This window comes from Vespula vulgaris, chromosome 2 (assembly GCF_905475345.1).
Source record: "Vespula vulgaris chromosome 2, iyVesVulg1.1, whole genome shotgun sequence".
NCBI classification, from domain to species: domain Eukaryota; kingdom Metazoa; phylum Arthropoda; class Insecta; order Hymenoptera; family Vespidae; genus Vespula; species Vespula vulgaris.
In genome coordinates this window covers 257,337-285,295 of record NC_066587.1, presented here as the reverse complement: position 1 = coordinate 285,295, position 27,959 = coordinate 257,337, and the positions used below count along the sequence as shown (strand labels likewise).

The 27,959-nt window shown below is 46.7% G+C and overlaps 3 protein-coding genes across 6 annotated transcripts; all 3 read right to left on the bottom strand.

Moving 5' to 3' along the window:
• Window positions 1–634: 634 nt before the first annotated feature.
• Window positions 635–13,188, bottom strand: LOC127061670 (transcription factor CP2). Of its 4 annotated transcripts, none has more exons than XM_050988878.1 (12): window positions 12,589–13,188; window positions 12,267–12,516; window positions 10,835–10,976; window positions 8,780–8,854; window positions 7,909–8,181; window positions 7,676–7,820; window positions 7,135–7,371; window positions 6,787–7,035; window positions 6,621–6,700; window positions 2,544–2,799; window positions 2,004–2,454; window positions 635–1,881 (listed from the first exon to the last, which is right to left on the bottom strand). In XM_050988878.1, exons 1-12 carry the CDS (start codon window positions 12,724–12,726, stop codon window positions 1,832–1,834), a joined length of 2,346 nt encoding a protein of 781 aa, XP_050844835.1. In that variant the 5' UTR covers window positions 12,727–13,188; the 3' UTR covers window positions 635–1,831. The 4 variants fall into 4 exon arrangements, with proteins under 4 accessions (XP_050844835.1, XP_050844836.1, XP_050844837.1 ...); XM_050988879.1 differs by having other exon boundaries at window positions 7,135–7,347; XM_050988880.1 differs by having other exon boundaries at window positions 7,909–8,124.
• A 248-nt stretch (window positions 13,189–13,436) lies between these two features.
• Window positions 13,437–27,865, bottom strand: LOC127061658 (receptor-type tyrosine-protein phosphatase S-like). Its single transcript, XM_050988838.1, has 32 exons — window positions 27,331–27,865; window positions 27,111–27,257; window positions 26,739–27,013; window positions 26,465–26,660; window positions 26,050–26,394; window positions 25,829–25,969; window positions 25,465–25,614; window positions 25,236–25,385; window positions 25,045–25,163; window positions 24,773–24,962; window positions 24,442–24,702; window positions 24,239–24,357; window positions 23,980–24,172; window positions 23,602–23,907; window positions 23,291–23,535; window positions 23,144–23,216; window positions 22,431–22,984; window positions 22,086–22,336; window positions 21,718–21,988; window positions 21,526–21,613; window positions 21,378–21,454; window positions 21,143–21,277; window positions 20,925–21,065; window positions 20,613–20,810; window positions 20,330–20,526; window positions 20,120–20,226; window positions 19,811–20,025; window positions 19,613–19,741; window positions 19,400–19,554; window positions 19,185–19,320; window positions 18,435–19,111; window positions 13,437–14,653 (listed from the first exon to the last, which is right to left on the bottom strand). The coding sequence occupies exons 1-31, from the start codon at window positions 27,542–27,544 to the stop codon at window positions 19,037–19,039; spliced, it is 5,853 nt and encodes a 1,950-aa protein (XP_050844795.1). The 5' UTR covers window positions 27,545–27,865; the 3' UTR covers window positions 13,437–14,653; window positions 18,435–19,036.
• On the bottom strand, window positions 15,880–17,085 carry LOC127061940 (probable inactive tRNA-specific adenosine deaminase-like protein 3). The gene has a single exon (XM_050989462.1). The coding sequence runs from the start codon at window positions 17,083–17,085 to the stop codon at window positions 15,880–15,882; it is 1,206 nt and encodes a 401-aa protein (XP_050845419.1).
• Window positions 27,866–27,959: the final 94 nt, after the last annotated feature.

The following is a 27,959-nucleotide window of genomic DNA, read 5'->3' as shown; positions in this document are numbered from 1 at the left end:
GTCCAAAGATGATACGACGCTAAAATATCCCTTACGATTTCATTGAAAAATATTTATTATGCTTATTCAGACTGATCGTACGCAAATTGCGAGACTACGTACACACGCACCGAGCGCACACACGCACGCGCACACACACAACACTCGATGTAATTCGTATATCGACGCGCGTGGATCTACGAGCGTACACAGAGTTCCTCGTCAGATTCGAAAGTAATCTTACAAAATTCAAGTTTCTTTTCTACAGGCACGGTTATTACGCTATCTTTAGACGCCGATTTGTCACTTCGTTCTGCGAAGACTTTGGAAATTTGCGTTGGACGAATATATGATGCATATTATCAGTAATTTATAAATTATCGATAGATCATAGTATACGCGGCACTTAACATACAATAGTGAAAAAATAGCTGATTTATAGTCGCGCGATATATGTAAAGGCAAATAGATATTCGTTGCTCCTTCGACGCGTTTATCGTTTTCTTACTATGTATCTTTAATTGTACGTATCGATGTAAATTACTGAAGATATAATCATGTCGAACGATTGGAACGAATACGGCATTAAACATAGCTGCCGTTCGACGCACAGGTACGCTTCATTGTAAACATATAACGATATACACCATATTCGTAAGTTTATAATTCGTTTTATCCTATTAACAATTACAGTTTCTATAAACTCTTACGACATAACAAATAACAGCAAGGTATAATACTTGGTAAGTTTTTCCGTGAAACCAGGCGTAGCTAAGACCGATAAAATTTGTACGATTTACATTCGAATATACGAATAATACGTAAAATGCCTAAATTTCAAATTAATACACGCTTAATATCACCCCTTGGAAGCATTTAGAATTATGCTCGGCGGAACGTTAAGGCACATTAAATTATCCACCTAACGATTCGATCGTGCCGCTTTAATAAATATTTTCCATTGTTCGCGAAGGAAATTCAAGAATTTCCAATTTCGCTCTATTCGTTTTCCTGGTATATTAATCAAACAAACACGATAATAAAATAACTATGACAACGTTAATAGCTATGAAACGTATTGTTTTCTTTTTTTATTATGTAAATGTTATTCATTTGGTATCCAGAATGTGATGTTTTTAAAAGGTCAGTATCTACCTATCCACCTATATCGCTTACCGATGATTAACAAAAAGAAGAGAAACAACGGTTACATTTAATATCGTAACGCAATAAAAATATACTTTTAATAATATTAAGTTTCGCTTTTCTCGTAAGATTTTCTCTAGAGACGAAATAAAATAACGTAACGATAAATTTAACGAGACTATCCATTATGAGACCATTTTTTAACTCGCGTATATATAGATATCTCAAGATCGACGTTACTTCGATCGATTTATAAATTAATATGGCAAAAAACAAATTCGCTCGAAACATTTTTCCCCGTATTGTCGCGATTATTGTCGAAAATATAAAGCCGAGTGATTTTAACGCGAAATATTAGCAATCGATGCGTATTCGTTTCTATCGTACTCCGAAGATGATCGATATCGTCTACGTCATAAATACGAAGGTATGCAGCAAATTGGCACTACATAAATTATTAAGATAACAGACATTAAGACTCCTTTCCGTGCATTATCTTTCGTTAGAATGTAAATCGATTAACTTGCTCGAATCGTTGCCTCATTTTCTCGCATAACGACATACACGCTTATATATCTATAAATCATGTTGCACGAGGAATAAAGTGTCGAAGCATCATAGCGCGTCAACGTGCTCTCCGTTCGATTATCTTCTCATAAAGATTCTCAAAATCGATGCCCATACTAACGAGTAGTATCGTCGGTGTTCAGCGTGACGATGATTTCAAGAGTAACTTGTACCGTTCGCTGGACGCATCTGCGAAGAGAAAGGAAAGAGATAGAAAATAAGAAGAAAAAAAAGAAAAAGAACAGAAAAAAGAAGAAAAGAAATTTAAAGAATCTCTAAGGAATAAAGTTCGTAGGTAGATCGATGCTTACCTTTGATAGTTTCCACAAAGTACATGCTTTCGTCCTTCATATTGGCAACCAATTCGTCGGTAACCAAAACGTGAATCCCTTGAGGACCGAGGAAAAGCACGGAGTGCAAGCGATCCTGAGACAGGCTCAAGGCACTCGTTAACTTTTTCGTTAGCGCGTTGCTCGTCAAATTATCGAGATAAGCGACTCTCCAAAGCGAGCCGTTGCTCTCCAAGGAGAAGTAGAGCGTGAGTTTCGGCATCGGTGCCTTCGAGTGCAGAGCATTGAACAGTCGTATTCCATCGGCAAGACCGCAGATCTGTATCAGATCGTCTCTGGAGAGCCGTAAAATATCGGAAGCTGAGAAACTTGCGAAGGTCGACTCGAAAGCGTTGAATCGGGCCGCTCGAAGCCACGCGCTCGTTTGCGCCGTGTTAGCGTCGGGTGCCAATTCGGTGAAGTAAGGCGTCCCCTGTGAGACAGGAAAAAGGAAATCGATAAATACGCGCGAAGAGGATATCGGAAAATCTCTCTTGACGCATGCGAGTAAAACGCGATTACTATTTTCATAGATTCCAATTGCTTCGGGGAATTAGCGTTTTTCCTAGAGAAGCCAACGTTGTCGGTTTCAACGATGCAAGATTGATCCGGCAAGATGGCGGCGGGCGATGGAAGTGCCGGTGCCGTTCCTACGTTTTCTTTGGCAGCATCCGGCGCCGATACCAAGGGTACGACTCCGGTTGCGGAGACCGATAGGGCCGAGGGTGCTCTGATGGGCGAAGCGTTGCCACCCACGCTCGCTCGGGTTTGCGGTGATCTAGAAAAAGATGCGAAAGTACACGATTATATGGTCTCTCGCGACTGGAACGCGCCTTCTCTACTTCCATTTATACGATCACAATTGGAACGATAAACGCGGTGGAACGAACGAGCGCGTGAGAAAGAGAGACAGATAGATTTGTAATCTCACGTTTCACGCAAATTAACTTTATTAGGAACAATTAAAGCGAAGCGCATTACCGAGAATTCAAACGAGCATAACGCGTTTCGTACGCCCACGTAGGGACGTGGAAAAGAAGGCGAGGGGAGAAGGACGGGGAGAGAAATCGTGGAAAGATGGGGGGAGGGGAGAAAGAGAGAGCTTACGATCAGAAATAGTTGAAACGAAATCCCTACGTATATTATTCTCTGGTCTTACACGGTAGGCGTTTTCAGGCGAAAGATCAACTTGGACGCCTTGCTCGCAGCGATCCTCTTGGAGTCGTTCCGACATCTTTTCAAAGTAAGACTCGTCAATCCTCCTCGAAAAAGATGATTCCTTCTAGCTCGACCGTCAATAAGAGCGTGTATGAATTTGGCTACTATTTCTATCCCTAACGGACCGCCTTTGACGGTAACCTCGTGTTCGAAAATCAACGCCGTCGAAGAGGATTCTTCTCGAGGATTGCGCGACGATCGAACGGTCCAGCAACTCTTCAAGTCCCAATTCGAGAAGCTCTTGGACATTTCGCGATATCTCGACTACTATTTCCAAACGATCGAATTCGAGGAAATTCTACGATCTCTCGTTCGCTCGAAAATCTTCTTTATCGAGCGAAGACGACGACGTATCGAACGTTTAGTTCGATCTCTCGCAATTTCTCGGACGTTTGTCCATTTGGAGAAAAAAATGGAAGGGGCGGTGCCTTCGAAAGGAAGTAAAAACGTGTTAGCTTTCGTGGCAGTTGTCCCGATCGGTTCGAGTCGGATGATCGCTCTTAGATTGACGCATACTTGCCCCAAACCGGATATCACCGGTCTCGTCTTTACCGGCGCGATCTTTTTCGTTGGCCTTTGTCGTCGTCGTCGTCGTCGTCGTCGTCGTCGTCGTCGTCGAGTAGCGTAGTAGCGTAGTGCAGTGTGGCAGTAGCAGTAGTCGTCGTCGTTCCTATTTGTCAAAATATCGCTCTCGTTGCTCCTCGTCTCCTCCCCCTCCACCTCTCCTCCCTCCTCCTCCTCTTTATCGAAATTCCAGAAAGGAATTTCTCCGTATCTTCGGATAAGATTTTCTTTGCGGTTTCGCTACTCGTCTCTCTCTCTCTCTCTCTCTCTCTCGCTCTCTCGGTGGTATTTTCTTTATCGATCGTCCATTCTCCGAACGATCCTCTCCACGTTGCTCGCGTTCCGTTTGATTCCAATTAATTCCGCCATACGAGAGGAGGTCCGTCGATGTATCGAATGAGGAGCGTTTTTAACCGCCCTGGCTTCGGCTTTGCGGCGGTCAGGCCGCTCGTCATCTCAAACGACGATCATGTCGCGACGGCAACGATCGCTCGTTACCGATGATCACGATTTCCCGCGAGAGGAAGAGAATTTTTCGATCTACGATAGCGAGAGTGGGAGAGAGATCGACGTTGACCCGTGGAACGAAAGTAAAGTCGATCGATCCTATGGACGATAGCGGTGATCGAGCCGCCGAACAGACGAACGGGAGCATTCCAACGGCCTGAACGTTTCTTCTTTTTCTCAGGACGACGATCGCCGATTCGCGAGTCGCTCTATCGAACGTCTTTCCTTCCAACGAAAGCTCTCTCTATTTTCCTTCGTTTTGTTTCGTTTTGTTTTCGAGAGAGCCACGCGAAAGAGCTCGAGCTCGACAAAAACAAAATGATTACAAGTTGGCGTCACCTTCGACGGACGTACAAGAGGAAACGAGACACGCACTACGCGCCGCCGTCGCCGCCGCCCACACGCACGCCCGCACGCACGCACGCACGCACGCACGCGTGCACGCACGCACGCACGACGTACACGCCCGCACGAGACGTTTTTTTCCGGATCTCCGTACCGTTTCGTTCGCTTACGTAAGAGAGACCTTACACGCGCGCACAACGATCGCTCTTGAGAATCCTTCTACTCCTCGACTCTCTTCGTTACGCGACTACCGGCACGCACTCTTCCAAGAAGACAACGGGATTACTCGGTCCCTCGAGTGAACTCGAAAGGAACTTGCGAACGTTTGAGAAAAACCTCGAGGAAACTCCCGACGACGGACGAGAAAAATCCGTCGATGGGTTCGCTTCAAGGTCGATGACAGCGGTAACACACCGTTAAACTTCGTCGAGCACTTCCGGTCCGTACGCACGGATACCGATGGTACATTGATTCCCTTCGAAGATCTCTCAACGATAGATCATGTTTGCGATTTGGCTATTCCTCTTTGATCTTTCCTTTACGCGACGGATCGTTCTCGACGTTGATCCAGATCGCCCAACGTCGAACAGCGAGAAACGTCTCTCTCACCGCCGTTCGAGAGACTCGACTTCGCGACAAAGGATTCGCGAAAAAGGAGACGACTAACGTGCTCGCAAAGTTACAAGCTAAAAAAATGAAAAACCCCCAAGCAGAGCGGACCGACGCTACGCGTGGATCGTACGACGTTCTGAATTTATTTGTCGTCGGTGCGATCTCTCTCTCTCTCGCTCTATCTCTGTCTCTTTCTCCACATCCCTCCTTTCTATGTAGCGACGATGCGTCGCTGCCGGCTCCACCAGATGCCGGCTCGCGCCAGTTCGAGCCAGTTTATTAGCAACGTTACGAACGTTGCTTCTTGGTCCGTCGGTAACCTCCACCTTCCTTCCGTTTTACTCCTCGGCCCCTGCTCTGCTCCAACCGCCTTCGACGGCTCTCGACGATCCGGCAACGCCGTGCGCATTCGCCGTATTTCATCGTGCTCGAGTGCCGGCGGTGGGGCGGCTGCATGCTCGCGCTCTCTCTCGCTCTCTCTGGGGCGCGCGCGCACGCTCTAATGCGCCACACCGTACCACGCCAAGTTTCGTTTTATATCTGCCGTACCGCGACGGTATTTTTCTGCCCGACGTTTATTAGCTGCTCGCTCTTAAACATTTTTCAAAGATCGCTATGGATCCTGCGTACTGAACGGAACGTGTAGAAACCGTACACGACGTCGTTCGAACCTTTCTCATTTCGTTTGGCGGCCGAACGAGCCAATCGTTGTACGTAACTGTTTACTTGAAACCGCGACGATTCGAAGAGAGATAGAGAGAGACGAACGGTTCTCTCTCTCTCGCGCGCGCGAAAGGTAAAACGTTCGCGTCGTATCCTATTTTTAATCGTACTCTCGATAAAGATCGATCGGACCATAGCGGATCAAAGTTGCAAGACCGCGAGTTATGCGGGAAAATTCGATTTGCTCGGATATTTACGTTTGGAGGAGTTACGTAAGGGACGAGTTAGGCGTTTCGGTAGCGGTCCATCGGTCTTGTCGGTACGCTATAAAATTTCAAGTTATTTTCATCGGAATATCAGTCGACTAGCGCGCCGGACCTCGAAACGACGAACGACGAACGATTCTCTCGCGCGAGAGAATTTGGAATCGTCTCGTCGTTTCGCAATCTAATGCAGCAAAAGGGCGTAACGTTTGTTTCGCCAACGCAAGATTACGGAAACTTCGATCGCGGCCAATGACGCGCCTGTGACTCTCGTTTCGTAATCGATTCGACCGGCCTCCTCGGCGGCCTCATTTTTCAAACGCAAGTACGCGCCTCGCGTTTCCACGATGTCACGATCAACGATGACGAACGTGATATTTTCATATTCGGTTTCGATTATCAGAGATACGAGCCAACGAGTACTTACATTGCCTCGGTCGACGCGTAAGGACTCGCTCCGTTTTGCGCTATCAAATTCGACGACGACGACAGTGCTTCTAATGGAATCTGTAAATACGAGAGACATTTGCATGCGACAAGCGTCCGGCGTAGGTCGATTCGGGTTTAGGGGAAAGAAGGCTGGATGGACTTACGTCGGATAAAATAGTGCAATCGTAACCGGGTTGATACTTGTCCTGTTCGTGCGGCGGTCGCCGTTGAATCTTATCCCGGTCTTGCTTGTGCTTGCGATCGGCCCCTTTCAATTTGAACACTTTGACCTGACAAGAAGCGGCGTGCAGCCGGGGTCCGCCGGGTAACCGGGTTTCGACTTGAATTCGAAAAGGTACACCTTTCTCGCCACCGTGTTTCTTTGGTGTAAACTCCGTGCTGATACAATTAACCTGACGAGAGAGAAAGAACGAATCTGCCAGACGAGTATGTGAATCGATAGCTTCTTTTTTTACGCCCCTCTCCCCCCGGGCACGCCCTCTATTCTTTACCTTTATGTAAACGCCAACCTCCTTGGTGGGATCCCACATGAATTCTACGCTGTTGCTGGACGGAGAAGGCTGACAAACGTCCACCATGCCGTAACTAAGGGGCACGTCCACTTCGAGCAGTCTCTCGCCGGGTCTAGCGCGTTGCCAGGCGAGCATTTGTTCTCGCTCGGTGTATTGGAGGCGCCTCTCGTGAAAACAGATACGAATCGTCGACTGAAACAGAAACGTCGTATGTCCCTTCAGAGGCGTTGTAGCACCGTTTGGGCGACTCGCATCTTGCGAACGTCGAGGACACGTCGTGAGCTCACGCCGCGAGGAACGACGAAACTTTGATCGTCTTCCCTGAAGCAACGAGCGTTAAACGGAGGCTAGCTACGAAGTCGCCGCGAGCAGCGTGGTCGGTCGGCGTGATACCAGCATGAGCTCGCTTGTATAATCTCGTGACATATCACCGAAGCGTTTTTTAAGATGCCGCTACCCAAACATAAGAGTCTTCCTGAAGGGTTCCTCCTTTTTGCTAGGAAAGCGCATGACCAAGTACCTTCAAAATCCTTCCGCGGTAGGCCGACAGATCCCCGAGTTTCTTCAGTTTGACTTCGTACGACTGACCTTGGTTCAAGTACGTAAGCGTTTCCTCGTTGACCTTCGTCGCGATGCTGGTAGCCGCCGCAAGAACGTACTGGAACCTACGAACGGAAGATTTCTTTCTCCGTCAACTTTTTCACGCGGTCGATCGTTTGGTTTTTGCCTTTAGCTTGGCATTTTATTTCCTACCGACAATCCTCGTTGAACTCGTTTCCTTGTTGGGAGGAAGAAACGTGATTTCCTGAGGTCGACGTCGCCGGATATTCCTCGTTACCCGAGTAGAGCAGCTGATGAAGACTCGCCGCCGTGGTCTGTCCATTGTTGTTGTTATCCGCTTCGATCGTACCGACGCTCGCATTGTTCGGAGCTGGCCCGTTTATTGCTCTCTGGGTCACGTGATTCAAGCTGCAACACGCATCGCTACAATACTCGTCGAATGCAACAGTTGCCTCGATCGACTCACTATAAATTTAGAAGAGTGGAAGAAGCGACTTTTAATTTGGAACTTTTCATTGTTTCCCCACCCCCTCTCTCCCTCTCTCGTTCCGACGGTTTACATGACCTATCCGTTAACCCCTTGCGATCAGGCATCGAACGAGACTCGATATCTCCTTTCAAACCGCACGATAAAGAGTCCTCGCGATTAAAATCGTCATAAGAAAGAGATAAATCGCGCGAGATCTCTCTCAATGCGATATTGCAAGGAGTTGCGTTTATCCGGAGATTCATCGACTTCGATCTCAAAGATTTGGGATAAATCGTCTTTAACGAGGCGACCAGCTCGACTAGTACTCAACACTGCCAGTTAACTCATTCTCTCTCGACGCAGATAAGTCTCTACGAGGCGTGGGACTAAAGATTCTGACCCGAAGGAGTCAGAAGCACGACGATAAAGACGAACGTGAAGCATTTATCGAACGTTTATCGGTTCGTCTCTTTGCAGGGGAGCGTCCTGGTAAATTCCGTTCGATCTTCTCCGTCTGTTTTCTTTCTCGATCGACGTTCCTTTTATTACCTCGATATCGACGAGTTAGCGCGTTTTATTAGACGCGTTACTTACTTCGAATTGTTGTGTTGATTTTCCGGTGACGGTGCTTCCTGCTTGAAGACCGATGGAAAGGCGAGTAAAGCTTCGCTGAAAATGTCACCAAACGTATTTCTTTTTAGCAAGGAGCCGAAGCAGAAAATAATAATAATAATAATAATAATAATAATAATAATAATTCAATAGTAATAAAAACAACGAGCGCATGTTTCTAGAGTCACGTGATGAACGAGGTGCGAAGTCGAACGTCGATATCGCGGATGGTCTTGCAGAAATATTAGCGATTAACGTATTTTTTAAATTATCGGATAGTTGACGCGTAATCGCGGTTTCCTCTCTCTCTCTCTCTCTCTCTCGCTTTCTCTATTCGTGTCTTTTCCGTGATCTCTCGAAAATTTAAATAAATTCGACGCGTTATCTTAGACAATTTCGTGTCACGATTCATCCGTTTTTTTTTTGGTTTCGTGCTCGGCAGAAAAGATAAAAAGCATTTTGGATGATGGAAAGAGAGATACAGAGAAAGGAACCGATATGATAAAAACTGAGTGACTAAGGTCAGCCGAAACTAGAACGCACCGGTTCTCCGACCGGTGCACCGACTTTGATATCAGTCCTGTAAAAGTTTTTTTTTTTTTTAGTACAAATGAATAAACCGATCGAATAGCGGAAAACTTTTTTGCGCGAGATTCCAATGGAGATCTCAAGTTCGAGCTGGCGCGTTCGCCGAGCGTAACTTTGTTGCAAAAACTCAACGGGGTAAAAAAAAAAAAAAATTGTTTCTCGACTTACCCATTTTTTATATACTGATGCATTTTTTCCCATCAATCGTTACGAAATCGCGTTATCGTATCTCTCGACTTGTTATTTTCGTATTTATTAAAAATACTCGTGGATCGCAATTTCGAAAGGCCTTACTTTCGATTCGCACTTCTAGCAGCCTCTTTCGATGACTATTTTGTAAACAGAAGCACACTCGCGGTAATTCTAGGATGTTTATAGATACGTACAAGATTTGCACCACTCGAAATCCGACTAAGCTAATAATAAACCGATCGTATTATCGAAAAGATTCGACGTTTGGAAATATTCTCCACGTGCACTCTATATCGCGTCAGCTGATCACTGACGGTTCCACCGCACACTTTCAGCCTTACACTCTCTCACTCTCTCTCTCTCTCTCTCTCTCTCTCTCTCTCTCTCTCTCTCTCTCTCTCTCTCTATCTCTATCTCTCTCGCGACTAGTGATTTATTAAATAAGAACGCATGCGAAACGCGACGAGGATTTTCCTTCGAGTTGTATTTTTTCCTACATACTTACACGTATATATCTCGAAGTAACAACAAACTTTATCGAACGATCTTTGCGAACGTACCAATGATCGTCGCACTGTTTCGGATCGATACCGATAAATGCGTACATATGTGTATAAATGCGGCAGAGATTGCGTTCGAGTTATTTTTTTTCTCTTTCTCTCTTTGAATGAACGCGCGCGTACGCGCGCATAAACCTATATCGTCAAATATCGATGTGCCTCCGCGAACTTGAAAAATTACTACATTATCGACGCGTTTCGAACGAAGCCCTTACTATTTACATAGTGTCGTACCCGCGCGCGTACAAACGTTTACGTTTCGAACGGAAAAATATTTTCCACACGTCTACGACGTAGTATATCCTCTTTCCGTAAGGTCGTCTCATTCCTTTGTCTAAAGAAAAAATTCGTTATCTCCTAACGTACGCACGATTTTTCATAGACGCTACACTCGCGTCGAGAGTAACCGAGGCCGATTAGAATTTTGTGGCCGTGTCGCTGGTACGACGTAATGCCAACTACTGCGTCCGGTTAGAACCGGATTTCTGTCTCGACTCTAGTTCCGACTTCTGCACACGGTTCGATCGAGATTCGATGCAAGCTCGGTTCAACGTTGGAGACCTACGTTATCGACCGACGGTACTAACGTCCGCCGATAACGTTCTACCGACCGAGAGGGAAACGAGCGCGCGAACTTTTGAATCTCGTCGTTCGATCGAAATTCGGAGCGCCTCGGAAAAGAACTTTTCCGTCTTACCTCATATTGTAGGAGGCGACGGCCGTGGCAAGATCGGAAGCCGCCAGCGCGGACAAAGATCCGTCAAAGTCGGCCAGATGTTCCGCGAGTTCTTCCACCTGTGTGGACCAACCTTGACCGGAACCATTGCTTCCGATGGATCCTACGAGCAAAAGATTAGCTTGAATCTCCTCCGTTCCTCTTCTTTCTCTCAATTCCATTCGGACATTCATCTTCGAGAGAAGAGGACAAAGCAATCGTGCAAATCGAAGGGGGAACGCGTTCGTCCGAATACAATGGATCGATTCGTACCGCCTTGAAAGTTCCCGCAATTGGCATGATACTGATGATGCATCGGACCGACTCTCTCTTTCGTATCCTGAGAGGACGGGTAACGTCGTCGATGTTTTAACGTTATCGGCGAATAACGTCGACTTTCGAAATACGACACCCTTGATCTTTCGACTTCACTCCACTTCATTCTACTTGGCACCGTTGAGAAAATAAAAGTCACCACGCGAAAAGAAAGTACTCTTTTCTTCTTATCGTCGGACCCTTAGGGAATTTAATCGCGCTGGAGAATACTGCCGACGGATTCTCTCTTTCTCGTTTCAACAGTGAACTAATCTGCTCGATACACTATGTACTCGAAGCAAGAGTTATCAGTACGATTGACCACGTGGGCGAACAAGGCGTCGGATTTGTACCAAAAAGCGGCGCGTTGCTTTTCCAACGATGCAAAAGCGAACTGGCACGAGCCGTGACTCTCGCTCGCCACGTCCATTAACTTTGCGCGAGAAATTTACAATTCGTACGGAGGATCAAGGAGACACGTCCAAGTTAAAGATCCGTCCAATCGCAGAAACGAATTCGATTTCCGAAGAAGACGTAAAACGTAGTAGCTGTGGCTACGACATTGCGATCGGGGTCGTTTGGCCACGACCTTTAAGATGATTTATCTATGGCAACGACTTCAAGATAATGAGGAGCGACTCGGAGCTATTGTAGGAGCATTAGTCGGGAGGAATCAATAACGTAATAATCATTTTTCCCTCTCGAGATTTCGGCGTAAAATCGACCGTCGCGAGATTCGGGTACGTGGCCCGCTCCCCGTCGCGTCCGAGTTAAGTCGCGTAGAAGAGGAAGATGTCAATTTCCATTATGCGAAACGAGATTTATCGCGTACTCGTGCACGCGAGTACGTATAGACGCAGCGGACGCGAGAAGACGGAGTCGGTACACGTGTAGGAGGGAGCATAGGAGGGACGTCTAACGCGAACCGGAACGGTACTACGCGAAGACGCGGTCGTCACTCGTAAATTGATAATTGACCCGCAGAGGATAGCGTGGCAAACGCTTCGAAGTCGTGCCTTTCGTGCGGGAACGATTCAGCAGGCAACAGGTGATTTCATTCTAGATGGAAGAGATAAAACGCCCTCTCTCGCGTACTGACCGTCTCTTCTAGCGTGCTTCCTATCGAGTTCCGAAACGGGCTGTATCGTCGGTTCGCCGGCAGCGCTTCGACGTTTCAAATTGTTTGGCTGAGATGGACTGCTCGTTTGTTGCTCGGGAGACGAGGACACGTGACACGGCGACTCGTTGCTCGAACGTATTCGAGCAGTACCCTCTTCCGGACAGCTTTTCAGCACGTTCTGCTTGTCTTGCCACAAAGTATCCCGAGAATCGTTATAATCGGCGGCTACCTGGATCGGGAACAAACGAAGTTGCGTTATCGTAAGAGGAACGGGCGTCCGCGAGCGCTCCTTTCTACTTACTTGCTGCGCTGCTATTCCGTCGCATCTGTTCGGACGATTAGGCGACAGTTGTTCGTACGGCGGCGACGGAGTGTCCGCGAACCACATAGCTTCGTTCAGGGTTTCCGTACCGCCATCCATTATTATTTGGAGCTCCATTAAGCGGCCTCGACGCTAATCGACGATAGCGCGATATCCTGATTCAAATTCAGCTGTCTCCGATCTTATCTAGCCTTATCCTCTAGGAAATGAAAACGTTCTCGAAAGAACAAGTCGGGAGAGAACGAAGAAATCCGTCTTGCGGTTTTTCGTCTAATCGACATAATCGATCATCGATGTGACAATTGCGAACGAGGGACCGGGAAGAATTTTGACGTTCGCAGACATTCGTCGAAGTATCCTTTTCTCTCTCTCTCTCTCTCTCCCTCCCTCCCGCCCCTCCCTCCCTCCCTCCCTCCCTCCTCGATCGATCAAAAGGCACACCTTCGCCGAGCGTACTTCCGTTTATCTCGAGTTTCTTCGATTTTTTTTCGGCTCCGGCTCTTTGGACACTCCGGAAGCGTACGGAAGCGCATCACCCGACCACTCGTAGGCTTCTAGAGGGCGAATATATCCAAATTCCAGCTTCCCTTAGAACATCACGAAGAAACTGTTGTAAAGTTTCTTGATGCCGGTGGTTTCGCGCTGCCGATGTGTTTCCAAAAGTGCGCAGCCCCGCGACTTTAGCGACAAAAAACGTGAAAAGACGACGAACGCGTCTTCGAATACCATTGCCACGCCTTGGCTGCAATGCATCTTGTTTTTAGATTTTTCGTTTATTCTTATTTTTTATCCACCCCTTTCCTATCGCAATACGGATAAAGTGTTTCTTTTTTCTCTCTTTCTCTCTCTTGTTTCCTTTATTAGTCTTTATTACTTCACGAGTAGATAGTTGTCGGTCATACGTATCACCTGACACGACGAACCTGACGTTGAATTCTAATTCTTTTTCTTTTCTAACGACTATTGCTCACACATTGGATAGTGTCTTGTTTGTCAAAGGCCTCTGCCTCCGCACGTTATCACCACATTTTCAGAATCCTTCGCTCCATTGCGCCGACAAAAAAATAAACTCTCTTTAGAAGCAGGAGCGAAATTCCGTGCGTTAGGCACCACTGATCCGTCAGATTTCTCCCTCTACGATTTCGAAAATATTCAACGCGTGCCAAGGTGTACCGACTTTTCGTGAAATTCACTCCAAAACGAACGACGTATCTTTCTTTCCTCTTTTGTTCGAACACTTTCGCTTTCCTCTAGAACTTTGCATATATACTTTTTATCTTCGAGCGAGCTATGAAAACCGATCAAAGTCTTTCGAACAGCAAGAGCCAATAGATAGCCATTCAGCCGATATTACAAGCAGAGTCGACGGACAGCAAATCGTTTTGCGTTGATCTTCACTAGGCCTGGTAGAGACCACGTTTCTACTAAATGCTCAAAGATAAATTCGATCGAGATAGATGGGGATGGATGGACGAACGGACGGACGGACGGACGAACAGGGAGAGGGAGAGAAATAAAGGTAGGCAGAGAGATATCGATCGCTTCGTTCGATGGACGATTCGATACTGTGCCTACGAAGAGCCTTTTCGAGCGAGTGTGCCGTCGATCGGTCGAAAGAAGCGATCCAATGGTAACGCAACGTATTAAAAGGTTGACCAATAAGACGAAAGCCCGAGGGTCGAGACGATCGTCAATTGGAATCACTCAGTGTTGATGAGCAAAATGCGACTCTGCTCTATATTATGGAAGTCTCCTCCGTCTTTCAGCTCGCAAGGTTCGCTCTTTTTCTCCTTCCCTCCTTCTTCCCGATTCGTATCTACTGTTTCGAATACCTGCTTCGAATAACTGTGACGATTAGATGGAGAGAAGTAAAAGCGACGCGTCGTCTGTTTGCTATGCAGATTAATTATTTTCTCTCTCTAGACGTTATCTCTGATATCGAGCTCGAACTCGCTCGCGAGACCCACTTCTTCACTTCCTCAACTTCTTCGAGCGTTTTCCATCTCTTTTTCTAAAGCAAATCCTTCGAAAACGACGATGGTATCTGCAACAAAAAAGATGTATACGACGTATTAATCGAAGCGTTCCTCGTATAAATACCTAGAATGCTTTTGGTCGACGAACGATCTATAGAATGGAATTTCGTTAGAGCAGGAGAAGAAGGTCGGCCGATCGGCGAAAAGCACCAGCGTTCGCTACTCTCGTTCGATCTTCAAAAATTTTCCGTTCTTCTCCTTCGCCGCAAGGCATACTCGTGCACATCGATCGGTAGTCGGTGAATCGTGAATGATGCGACTTCCATCGCGTCTCGCGTCTCTCGCGTTTTCGCTGATTGGAGTCAATCCGATGGGTCATCGTTTCTACGTATGTTCGTACACGCCGTTCGCTTACACGAGAATTAAAGCGTTCGTGGAACAGGCCTATCGTGCGGACACGACCGCGTCGAAAAGATTACGGCTCTCTCTCCGTCTCTCTCCGTCTCTCTCTGTCCGTCCGTCTGTCTCCGCCTAAAAATCTCGCCGACCCTCGAATGGGAGACTTAACGGAACGACGAATACGCGCAAGTAGTGAACGCTAGAAATACTGGAAACGGGCGAGTCGTTTCGTCATCGATCTAACGTTCCTTCGTCATCACTTCTTTCCCACCGTATCTACGATGGATTTCGTTTGGAGGGATCACGTAATCGCGTTACCACATCGCATCGTCGAGATGAATTATTTCGACTCGCGCGGGTGTCATGGAACTACGACGATTGTGGTAATCGTTGTATCTTGTAAGCGGAAGTAAGTACCAACGTGTGGAAAGGCGTAAGAAAATGATTTATCTCGTGTTTCTTCGACACGTTCGTTACTTTATTGACAAAGTATGCAAAGACGGAGGCCGCTCGAGCGAAACGAAGCAAAAGACAAAGGAGAAGGAGAAGGAGAAGGAGAATTTCCACGATCGTGGAAGTACAAAGCGTCGTTGTACGTAGAGGCGAGCGCGCGAGCGTCAACGCGATACGTAGAGCACGTACGAACGACGCTCGCACGAAGAAGGAAATAGGAGCAGATGCTGCGGACTCGGAGGCATCGTTGGAAATTATACCGACGTACCAAGGTCGCTCTCATATTATCATTGCTCTTAACGATCAGCGCACGGATCACGCGTCTCTTTTCCAAGTTCCTCCACTTGCTCTCGCTATTGATCTCGCGATCGTAAATCGGTCGTAAGGCGGACGACGGGTAGATATCCCGCCCCGGAAGAAATCGGAGAAGAATCGGACGTCGTCAATCCACGGGCTCGACGTTCCTTCGTTGAATTTCGTTGGAGACCTCCTCGCAGATTCCTTCCAATATTCCACTCCAAACGCGATAACGATGATTCAGTCCCGGAACCGCGTGCAAGATCCCATTGGATCCTAGGACACCGGTCCTCGCGTTCGACGCGCCGTAAAATATTCTCGCCGCTCTCGAATGAAGGAGGGCCATGGCGCACATCGGACACGGTTCCTTCAGCAAGAAGACCCAACAGCCGGTACACAAGTACGGACCACACTTCTCGCCCGTACTTGGCTCCGCGATGGCGTCGGCTCTTTTAGGAGCGTTATTTCGCCGACCTTGTAATTTCCATTTAGCTTCGAGGGATCCCACCGAGGGAATTTCTATCTTGGACAACGTCCTCGGATAACAAAGCGGCGCCTCCTCCTCGTATTTTCTTTTGATAGTTTTCATTCTTCCTTCGAAGTTCCGGTCGCCGACTCGAGAGGGCCCGACACCTCCTTCCTCGCACAAGTTCCAAGCACCCCCGCCGTGTAATTCGGCGACCAGGTCGACGGCCAACATGGACGCGTGCCACATCGGATGTCGGTCCATTTTCGAAGCGGCGATCGCGAGGACCTTACCGCCGTCCTCGGGATCGACGACGACGGCGCTGCCGTTGCAATCGGAATCGCCGACAGCCTCCAATTTAGCCGCTGTTACGGCGACCGTCATGTACTTGTCGATTCCTCGTAGTTGATCCTCGTTGAAAATCGACCCGTCGACGATCGCCTCGAGGAAAGGATCGGGATGAAACCTCAACGGCCAAACCTTCGAGGCACGAGCCGCCTGCGCCTTCGACCTCGCGTTTCTTCCTGGAACCTTGACGACGCGCAAATCGTCTTCCAAGAGAGCGAGATCGAAAGATTTCTCCTTGAGAAAGATCTTTAGTCGTTCCTGGACCGGCACGTCGTCGTTCGTATCGAAAGATTTCACGGGTGCCAGGAGGATCTTGTTGGACGAGCAACGTTTCAAGTGATCGAAACCCGGCAAAACGATCGATATGGCTTTGATCGCCTTGGATATGTCCTTCTTCTCCTTCAGAATGCCCACGTAGGCGTCGATCAAGGGAAGATCTTTCGTTATTTCTGGATCTAGAACGGGCTTAGGCGTCCAGCTTCTCGCGACCGATTCCGTTCTGCTCTCCTTGCTACTCCTTGCCGAGGCATTCGACATTTTTCTCTTTTTCCCCCTGAAAAGACCCTGTGTCTTCATTTTTCGTTCGAGAAGATCCCTCCGTCTCGTCCGTACATTACACGCGAAAAAAAAAGAAAAAAGAAAGAGAAGAGAGACAGGAAAAGGAGGAAGAAAAAAGACGATCTTATCTCCGCCGATAAACGAAGGAAAAAATGAAAAAGGAAAATGGGAGGATATCGCGTTACGCGCGCTCGAGAAATTGAAGATGATCCAGAATGATCGCGCGCTTTGCGAGAAAATCTCTAATCCGTCCGTTCCGCGTATCCGGCGAGGAGAAGCGATTTTAAATTGCTGTCAACTTGGGCCACGGTCGGATCGATTGTCGGAGTTAGGCGCGATCGTTTAACGACGTTGCTCGTGCGCAGAGGAAACAAGATCTCTTGTTTGCTCGCGAAATCGATAAAAAAAATTGTACTCTTAAAGGCACCCTGACAAAGGAGATCGTTTTTACGACGCTACGTCCCCCTGTTTCTCGCGCGAGAGTCGCTTTGCCGGAAAAAGATCTTACGAATCTGTCGAATTAACGAGGCGTTGCGAGACAATGTCAAGCGATTGTCAAGCGGCACGACTCGTTTCGAAGCGACGTTTATGACGTAGCGTAGAACGAATCGTTTCCTTTCGATCGTTGAGTGAAACGTGCGTTGACGCACGTGGACGGAACAGTGGACGCATCCACCAGGCTTAAAAGTCGTCCTTACGAAGCGAGAATTCTTCTAATAGATCCGACAGGGTAAACGAAAACGCGAGATAGGTTCGATCGATCGTTGAAACGAGGCGAAAGAGTTCGCGCGACGATTGGGATTTACGTGGAGCGTAGGATTAAATTGCGCGCCACGCATGACGTCAATCAAGATGGCCGACTATGGCACATTCGTGAAGCGTGCTTCTTATATAACGGAAAAGGGAACAACAAGCGGTCTCGCGCGACGTGCCAAGCACACAATCGTACGTTCGCAGCTCGATTTCTTTTTCGTCTCGAGGCTCCTCCTATCGATTCGATCTCGAGTAGAGGAATGCGCGATCGAAAGGAAGCTTTTCAGCGGTCTACTCCGCTGGAGCGAATCGTCGCGCGTTCGACGCGTATCGAGTTCACGCGGCCAATATGTCCACGTCTCCCTGTGGCCTTGAAACGAACCATGACACACGCGTGTCAAGTTTTTCTCAAAAAGCTCGTAAGTCGATTCGAAGGAAAGAGGACGCGATTCTCTCGCGGCTAATTTTCTCTCTCGTCTGGCAAGTCCTTGCTCGAGGAGTCGTCGTTACTCGTTCGCGCGACGATGACTCGAAACGCAGCGCTAAACGCAGACGAAACAAAAGAGTATACTTACTCGTCGCTATTCGTTTGCACCTTCCTTCGCTGGCTCCTCGCGATTTACGACGACCTTGAATCTCTTGTACGATAAGAGGCGAAGAATTTCTTTTTTCTCGCGACGACGACGGCAACGGCAACGGCCACGGCAACGACCACGACGACGACGACGACGACGACGACGACGACGACGACGACGACCACGACGACGCGAGGAGAAGGACAATGTCCTTGGCAACAGACGTAGCACGGAGAAATGCCAACAGCGAGTCCAATCGTTGTGCGAGATGCGCGTTGAGAGATCGAGCAGCAAGCGTTTACGGAACGTCGACTTTACGCCTCTCTTTTTCCAAAGAACTTACGGTTTATCGTACTCGCTTCGATCGAAGCTCTCTCTATCGGGGAAATCGAGAAGCTCGAGTCGGTGCGGAAGGTAGGGTAGGGCAGGTGCCGCCTTCCGTCTCTTTCTCTTCTTTTATCTTTCTTTTTTTCTCTCGTTCAACGACCAGGTAGATCGATGATCGGAATCGGATAGGAGCATATTGAGCGTTACCATCTTTATTCAATTTATTATCGTACAATAAAGCGAGTGTAATCCTCGTGCTCTCGTTGGTTTCAATTTTAAGAGAAATTAGCATAGGTTTCGAAATATTCCGTATATGTTAACGCCGCGTTGTACAAATACTCCATGTCTTTCTGTAAGGAAAAAAATCGCCTTGTTAAAACATTTTCATCGACGAGTTTTTAGGAAGGCGTTCGTCGTGCTTACGAGAGATCGAACGAAATCCGGTCTGGATCGTTTTACCGCTCGAATGGCCAAGCAAACGTCGCATTCCCTTTCGACGGCCATTCTTTCTAACAGAAAACTCAGCGCCAAATAAACACCGCAGCCGGTTACGCCGTCGCTAACAAAAAAGAGATTATACACGTGTGCATTTCGTTTCTTTTGACGACAAATCACGAGAAAAGTCGGAGGAACCCTACTGGCAAAGTACGACCGTCGGACTATCGATCCTAGCTATTCGACCTGCGGCCTGCCACAAGGTTACTAACGCGATTACCGGTGGAGGATCCTTATTTCTCCCAGATTCCCATTGCGTACAAGTTAAGATCGTTACCGGATGTTCCGTCTTGGGTCTCTGAAAAACGTTGAAATCGAATAAACGTCGATTCCGTCTCATCGATCGTCTCTATTACCTCGGAGTTATCGACGAGCGTCAATCTACGAGACACGTAATATTCCGTTTCCGCGAGGTCCTTCGTAATCACGTTTATATAAGGAGTCGGTTTAAACTCGGTGGTCGTCGGAACGAGAGGACAACAGCTCTGAAAAGGATCATCGAGTTAACGCGACTCGTTCGATCGTATTCTTAACGTCGTTCGATCGTTACTAACGGGATCGTCGGTATCGGGGGGCTGTAGAACGACGACGAGCTCGACTTTAAATTCGGCGATCATTCTCCAAAAGTCGTTGAACGTGGATGGCAGTGGTAGTTGGCTCGACAGATATTGATTTTGTGTCCTGACTCCGTCGACGTAAACCGCGGCTATGTAATCGCTGTCCTCGTCCTGCGCCGGATATCTTTTCAAGAATATTCTGCTGATTTTTTCTAAAAATGAACGAACGAGAATGCTGCGTTAGGAAGTGTATGCGCGCAGACCGAGTTTAAGACTTTTCGGAATATCGGACGAAAGCGATCGAACTTGATACTAATTCTGGATATCTATTCTTGGCTAGGTTAGACTCCGACAAGGACGTTTGCGAGATCGGAGGCCGAAGGGCTTCGCTTTGCCAGGCAGTGTCTTCGAGTCTGCAAAAGTAGAAAAAAAAGACTTAGGGCGTAGTAGGTAATTATAAAAAATAATAAAAAAGAAAAAAAAAAAAACACCGATAATGCGGATGCATCCCTGTACCTTTGCCATTGTATTCCCAATTGTTTCTTTAATTCCTTGATCTTCGTTGGTAGGGCTTCGTTGCATGGTAACGAGGTTGGTAAAGCGAGTAGACAATCTATCAGGACCAAGTGAACGAACAAATATTGTTGCTTATTGTTCACCATGTTGGCCCTTTCGTTTCTGATCGATCGCGTCTCCGAGAAGACGTCGACGACCTAAAGATCGATCGATCGATCGAAATTTACTTCTTGCGATTTTATTCTTCTCCTCTCGTTACTTACCCGTCTTTCTTCTTACTTACCCCCTCGACCGCTGCGCGTCTCAGACAAATGTCGCACGAAACGATGGTCCCGGTTCTACCTACGCCGGCGCTACAGTGAACGACCATGGGTCCGTTTCCAATTTGCGTTGCCAAAAGTTTCTTCAAGTAGGTGACGACGGAGTGCGTGTACATCGGTACTCCGTGATCGGGCCATGCCGTGTAATGCAAATGTTCGACCTAGTTTTCAAGGCACGATTCAAACGAGCCGACTCTTACGTAGAAATATCGTCGGATTCTTCGTTGGAAAGTTAACGCGTTTTATCTCATCTTCGTGTACGAGCTTCGATTTACCTTGCGGGTTTCGTCATCGCACGTTACGTGCAAGATTCTGAAGGTGTAGTCGGCGAAGACGTTGTGCTTGGCGTTAAGGACCGTTACGTCACCGTATTTCTTCCTCTTACCGATGTCCGGCCAATATCGTTCGCACTTGTTCTACGAAACGCGACGAAACCTTAACGCGACGTTTATTTAAGGACAAAATATGCTTTATGAGCCCGCCTTGAACCAACCTTTCCATTTTCAACGACGTTAGCGAGCATGCAGATAACGAGGACCTCCTCTTGCCAAATCATGCGCCAAAAGTCGACGATCGTGTTAGCCTTTGGTCCTTGAGTCGCTATGTAACGTTTTTCCTTTTTGTAACCCTTTTCCCATGTTATTCGAAAGCAAGCAACGTTGGATCGTTAAAAGACGAGTTTCTACAACGAACGAACGAGGACGTTCCTAGCCAAGTCATTCGCTCACCTTGATGTAATTAGCGTTGATGTAATCGGAGAAAGGGTCATCCGGGAGTTTCCTCAATATCACTCGGGTTTCGTCATCTAAGCAATCCCACGTTAGCGAGCGGCCGTACCTATCGCTATCGCTAAGTGATTCTTGACGTCTTACTTACACGCTATGAGATTTCCGTAACGATTCTTCGATTTGTTATCCGCCAACTTCCCGTAGTCCCACGGCTTCGTTTGACCCCTCGGAAACGTCTTGAACGAATCATTTTCGTCGATAATGCGTGTCGCATGAGTCGAGACGCCTAGTAGCGTCTCTACACCCCTAAGAGGGAGCATCGAACAAAGTTTAACGATACCTCGTATTGCCTGTCCAACAGACCCGACTCTATCGCCTTTCTCACGTAATCCTCAAAGTCCTTCACCTTGATCGGCATGCGTGGATCGCAATTTTCTGTCGTTTCGATCACGCGCGATGCGTCCTCGTCCGTCGTGACGCTTTGGCGCAAGGAGGAACGCCTTTCCGAAAAGGAAATCGGCGACGGAGGCACGACTTTCTTGAAATTCTCGCTCGTTCGTACGTTCTCGCGTAAGAGGATAATGTTCGTCTTCGGTCCTTCCCTCGTACGTCTGAGCCGAAGAGAGAACAAGGGAAAATTGTATAGAGATCAATGTAGGATAGAACCAAACGGAACGATACGATGGAATAAAAAGACAAGATTCGTGCCTTCGATAAAGATTAAATGCAATGAAAAGGACGACGAGAAGTACCACGAGCAAAATTGGCCAGATCTCGTATCGCTTCGATGCGTAAGCCGAGCGAATCGACGCCAAAACGAGTCGACGCGACCAAGTCTCATCGGCTTGCAATATCAGGATCACCGTATACAGATTGTCCGGACTCAACGGACAATTTTTAGCCTTCGCGTAGACCCGATCGTCACCCACGTAGAATTCTTTCCCGGAATATTGATCTGTCTGAGATACGAAGGACGAAGAACGCTTGTAAAATGATTAACGTCGTGAGTCGATGATAGTTTACGTCGGGTTGCACGGGGGTTGTGATACTTACGGAAAAGATCGCAGCGAGCCAGGCACTCTCGTCGCGCTTAACGCTTGCCTCTCTGGTCAGATACTCGTTCAACCTCGTGTATCGCTCGCACGGATATTTACCCTTTACCACGACGTACATCGTACTGTTTTTAGTATCGTTCACGACCTTTGGGATTTTCAAAAGAATCGTCGTATTGCTCACGACCGTGTACGTCAATTTGTCCTCCTCGAAAGCGACAGAGTTTGGTGTACGAATCGAGATGATCTTTTTCTCACCCTCTTTCTTATCGATGGTTACGGCGAGTACGCTCAATCGATATTCGGTCGACGATAACAGATTCATAGTCGTCTCGTACTCTCGTCGATAATCGACGATTCGATAGCGACAAGATCGACGTCGTTCCCCATCCGAAAGGAAATTCTCTCCTCTCAAGTTACTCTCGATTACTTCGGCTCTGATAAGAAATTCGGCGAGCGATACGCTCGTTCTCCAAGGGTGAGACCAACTCAAATTCGCGACGCCTTCCTCGCCGAATCGAACGGTGAAATTCTTCGGTGCGTCCGGTTTTCCGGCTAAGAAATTACCAAGACGGTAGCGTCTTAATCGATGTACGTACGAGTACGCCCAGTATACGGATAGTCCGTCCAACCGAAACCGGCACTCCGAATTATATCTCCGATTTAGGTGGGACAGCCCATCTATACTCGTATGTACATCGCATATCAACTTACCAATTGCATACGGATTGTAATCGATGTACGACGGTTGGCCCGGATGGCTGACGTTTTTGTTGTAAGCTGTCACCTGAAAGATCATGGGAAATGCGTACGATTCTATCCGCCTTACGATACGCGTAATCGATGGAACGTCGTGCTTACGATTATCGTGGAATACATCTCGATCGACAATTTGATCCTCGAGCAGACGTAATCGTCCCAAAGCGTACAGCGTCGATTCGCTGATTTATATTTGTACTTATTCTGGCAGAATCGCCCGTAGCAGTTTTCGACGAGATAGTGATCTATCTCTCCATTCGGCGGCGATGGTTCTTGCCATCTTAATGAAATCGTCATTGTGCGAGCATCGAATTCGTATATCTCAAGGTTTCTCACCGACGTTGGAGCTGCGAGTTAAATTCGAGAGTGATAGTCGAACACGTTCGCGCTGATCGACCCGCGGCGCTACTCACCTTTCGGCGGGCTAACGAACGTCAGCTCCACGTAAGCACTGTTATTGTGAGCTTTGTGATAATTTCGTATGGGAAACGCTCGTAGTTTGTATCTTTCGTGGCCGTTCAGCGGTACTTTGTCGATATCGAGCGACATCGAGCCCGTTTGCCTCTCTATCGTTTGATCGCTTTCGGGATCGTCGACGCTGCTAAATATCAATCTCGTTGCCTTGATCGGCCCGGAAATGGTCGAACAATCCTTCGGTAGGTCCCAAATAAAGAGATTATTTTCCAATCTCAAACGAGCGAGGATCGATCTTGGTATTTCTGAAAGAATTGCAAACGATCGGTTCGCGCGTATCCGAAAATTGTGAATCGTTGCTTCCGAGTTTTAAACACCTGTAGCTTCTGTCACAAATTCTTTTTCCATTTGCAGTCCTTCCTTCGAAGTATAGGCGGTAATCGCGACTGTATACCTTGCGTACGCCGATAAATCCGAGAACGTAATATTAGTACCCGTTGTAAAATCTATTTGAATGTACCTCGGGATGGAAGGTAGCTTGTGATCCCTGCAGCCGAAATAAATCTTCACCTACGCACGCGACAAAAACTTTGCTTCGTCAAATCCCGCAAATTGGTCAATTTTGTAGTAATTTACCTTTAACTCTATCTTGTATCTTACGATCTTTCCGTTTGGCCGCTTCGGTGGATCCCACTCTATAGATACTTTATCGTTGGGTAATGATCTGACTCGTACATTTGTCACCTGCGAAGGTACTACGCGCGCGTACGCAGCGTTGAAAAATTATTATTCCTCACGCGTCCATGCGATGATAATCGTTCGTAGATAATTTCACTAACCTCCGTCCTGAGTTTGAATACTTTGCGATAAGATCTGCGAATCCTTTCCACTTACGTCTACGTCGTAAATGGTGCCAGGCTCGACTTTTACCGTAAACGGAATTCTAGCCAAATTCCCCTCGTAAATGATACCGTTCGTGTCGTTTCGCCGAACTAAAAGATCGTACCAACGCAATGGACACGGATGATCGACTTCTCCGATTATTTCCTTCGTTATCGTTAAATCGGTCTCGTTCGCCTCAACGTTGAACTTTATATTCTCTGGAAAAATCGATCAATGGAGATGCCGAAGATTAATTACTCGCAAGGATAATTCTGTTGGTCGACGTACGATCACAGGGAGTCGTAAAGTTCGTTAAGAGGCCTTCTATGACGGTACGCTCTTGTCCGATTCGTAAGTTGCACGAGATCGTATAACGCGTTCCAGGTTGCAGATCTTTAAAGTTCGCTTCCAACGCCGTAGTATTTCGAGATATCTCTTTGTACGTACAAACGTCGCTCTTAAAAACGTTTATATCGTTCTGCAAAGGAACGAGTAGATTATCATTATCCAACGTTCATCATCTTTCTCTCTTATGAAACATACGAAAGAATATCATTTACACGAATGAGAAAACAATACTCGGTTATCGTCTCCTTATACTCGTCCTTTGCGATTATTCCAGCACCAACGTACGTTTTATTTAGAAAGTTGATAGTAGGAGGTGGCAACGCGTCGATTACTGAAATAAACGAATCGTTTATATTTTCACTCGATGTTACGTATTATCCGTTAAACCTTGACAAATCTTTACCTGTTTTACAATACGGCGATACGTAATATCGTTTGTCGTCGTTGTTGCATTTCCAATTCGTACAGATCCCCGTTACAGAGTTACACGGTTGATGCAAGCATTGACCGCAGCTTTCTTTGCACGCATATCCGTATCGATTCGCATCGCAAGCTGCGAACATCATCGTATAGAAGTCGTTAAGAGACGCTATTACTACTGACCTGTTAAAACGGACGGAATATAAACTTACGCTCGTCACATTTTTTCCCCGTCAAACCTCTGTAACACGTACAGCTTGTCTTTTCACAAATCGCAATACTTTTACAATCGCTCTCGAACTCGGAGAATATGTCTTTACAGGACATCGAGCAAAACTTTCCGTTTGGACAGTCGAAATCATCTGCGAAATCACGATAGATAAAGCGACGAAATGTCTCCCGAGCCGTAGAGCAAATACGTGTCGGAACGATAAATGAACGATTGATTGTACCGGTAATTATAAAAGTGGCCCGTACATAATATACGTATGTTTACGCGTAATATAATATACGATGTTACGCGCTCGCGTATACGATCCAGGCAACTTTTACAATCACCGCTTTAATCACGCTTACTGCTTTGTAATTCCGATACTTGGAGCATAGCGTCAACGACTTCGTTATCGTTGTAAGATATCTTTTGACACGAAACGTTGGGCCAACGGTATCCATTTTCGTAGATTTTAGTCAACGTCAATTTAGAGAGTCTCGTTGCGTCTGAAAGTCCAATTACGTCAGTTTTTTTCGAGAGACATATAAAGTACGTCTCGTTGAATTCATCGGAAACAAATTCTCACCTAACGGAGAACAGTTTCGGATATCTCCCACCGCCCAAAAGCCTTGTTCCTTCTCGTTCTCGATCATTGGTACGATTTGTACCGTTACGTCGTCGTTATCGTTCGACGAAATGGTCGTATTAATTTTCACGTATTGCCATGTCGCTAATTTATGGACCGCCGCGAATCCTGTCACTATCGTCTGTGTTTCATTAGAAACGTACTTGCTGGATACGATCACCGAAATTTTCATGCTACACTTTGCGCACAGACCGATTGAAAGTACGAAACAGAGAGTCTGATATTGGAAGGGTATTTTCGGACTGGTTAGAGTGGCATTCAATTTGTCCGTGTAAACGTAATTATCTGCAATGGGAGAAAAAAGTTAAAAAAGAAAAAAAATCACGTCTAATACTCGATACGATCGAAAACTCACATATGTGAAATCGGAATAAAATCGGTTTTAAACTCTTATGGAAGATGTGATAATTCTCTTGATCGTTGAAAACGAGTCCTTGGTCTACATACGTTAACAGAATTTTCTTTTCGTTGCACAGAGTTATCGTTCGCGTTACGTTGTTCCACCTGAGAACAAAGTGTCTCCATTCCGCTGGATTCAATGCTACATCGAGCTACGTCGTAAAAAGTTTTTACTACTTTTTTCGGTTTCCCTTTATTCTTTTTCGCGATCTGAAAATTAGAATTCTTACCGTGTTGGTAGCTTTTTCTTCGGCGCATTCAGATTTGGCCAATGGATAACCCGGTGGTATACCCTGGGGACATTTACGTATTATTGATTTCTTGTTTCCCCATCCACCGATAATGATCCAGTAACAAAAGGAATTTCGGAAATTTTCCCTATCGCAAAGCAGTATGTGAGCGTCCGTCGAGCCACGAATCGAAAATACGAGTGCGCCGTTTTTCGCCAATTTCTCCGTAGGAACGAATTGATTTATCTCATTGAAATTATCGTATTCTCTGAAATCTGATGAAACTTTTTGAAAAGATATCTCGCCAAGAGACAGATCCGAGAGACGTTATTTTTTCGACTGATTTGTCTCTATCGAAAGTTTACGCCAGACCTTCCCATCGATCGTCCAATACCGGTCCCATTGCTCTCGATATAGAGTTGGTGAATTTCCACTGGTTCGCAATCCATCCGCATTTTTTATGAGGATTTAAGCGACAATCGATGACGCTCTCTTCGTAGCCGTATGTACTATGGAAGCCTGCAAGTACGAAAAAAGAAAAAGAACCGACAAAATACGTCGTTTCTTTAGAGAGAAGAAAAACCGTCTTTACCGAAATCGTATTCCTTGCTCTTGAACGAATACCAGTTTTCCGGCTGATTTAACTCGATATTCCATACGAGAGCATCCCCATCGCCTTTGGCAGCACATACCAATTTTCTGCTGTTTTTCCAGGAATTATCGTTACTCATATCTCGTAGGATCAATAAATTTTCGTAAGCGTAAGCGAATTGAAAGACGAGGAATATAACGCCGAGGACGTCCATGTCGCACTTTTAACGCAACGAACGATCACGGTTTCGATTCCCTATTTTTTCAAGGCGTGGCACGTCCCCTGACACGTTTCCGATCGCGCACGCCGAATACCATTCAGCATTTTTCTCGACAACGTTTCGAGGCCATCTGTCGCTCGAGTTTCGTTTTTAGTTGCAACGGTGCGTCACTTTTCTCTCTTCTTTTTTTTTTCCCTTTCCCGATCGCGATCTCTCTCCTCTAATCCGTTAACGCCTTAACGGTATAAACTATTCGATAAAAAACGAAATTGACTCTGACTTTTCTCGTCGACCGACCGGGGACTATGGATATTCGGTTACTCATAGTTATCGCGAAGGAACCTCGCTTCCTCCACGCGAATCCACGATAAGGAACTTAACATCCGTTGGTCGTGGATCTATCTGCGAT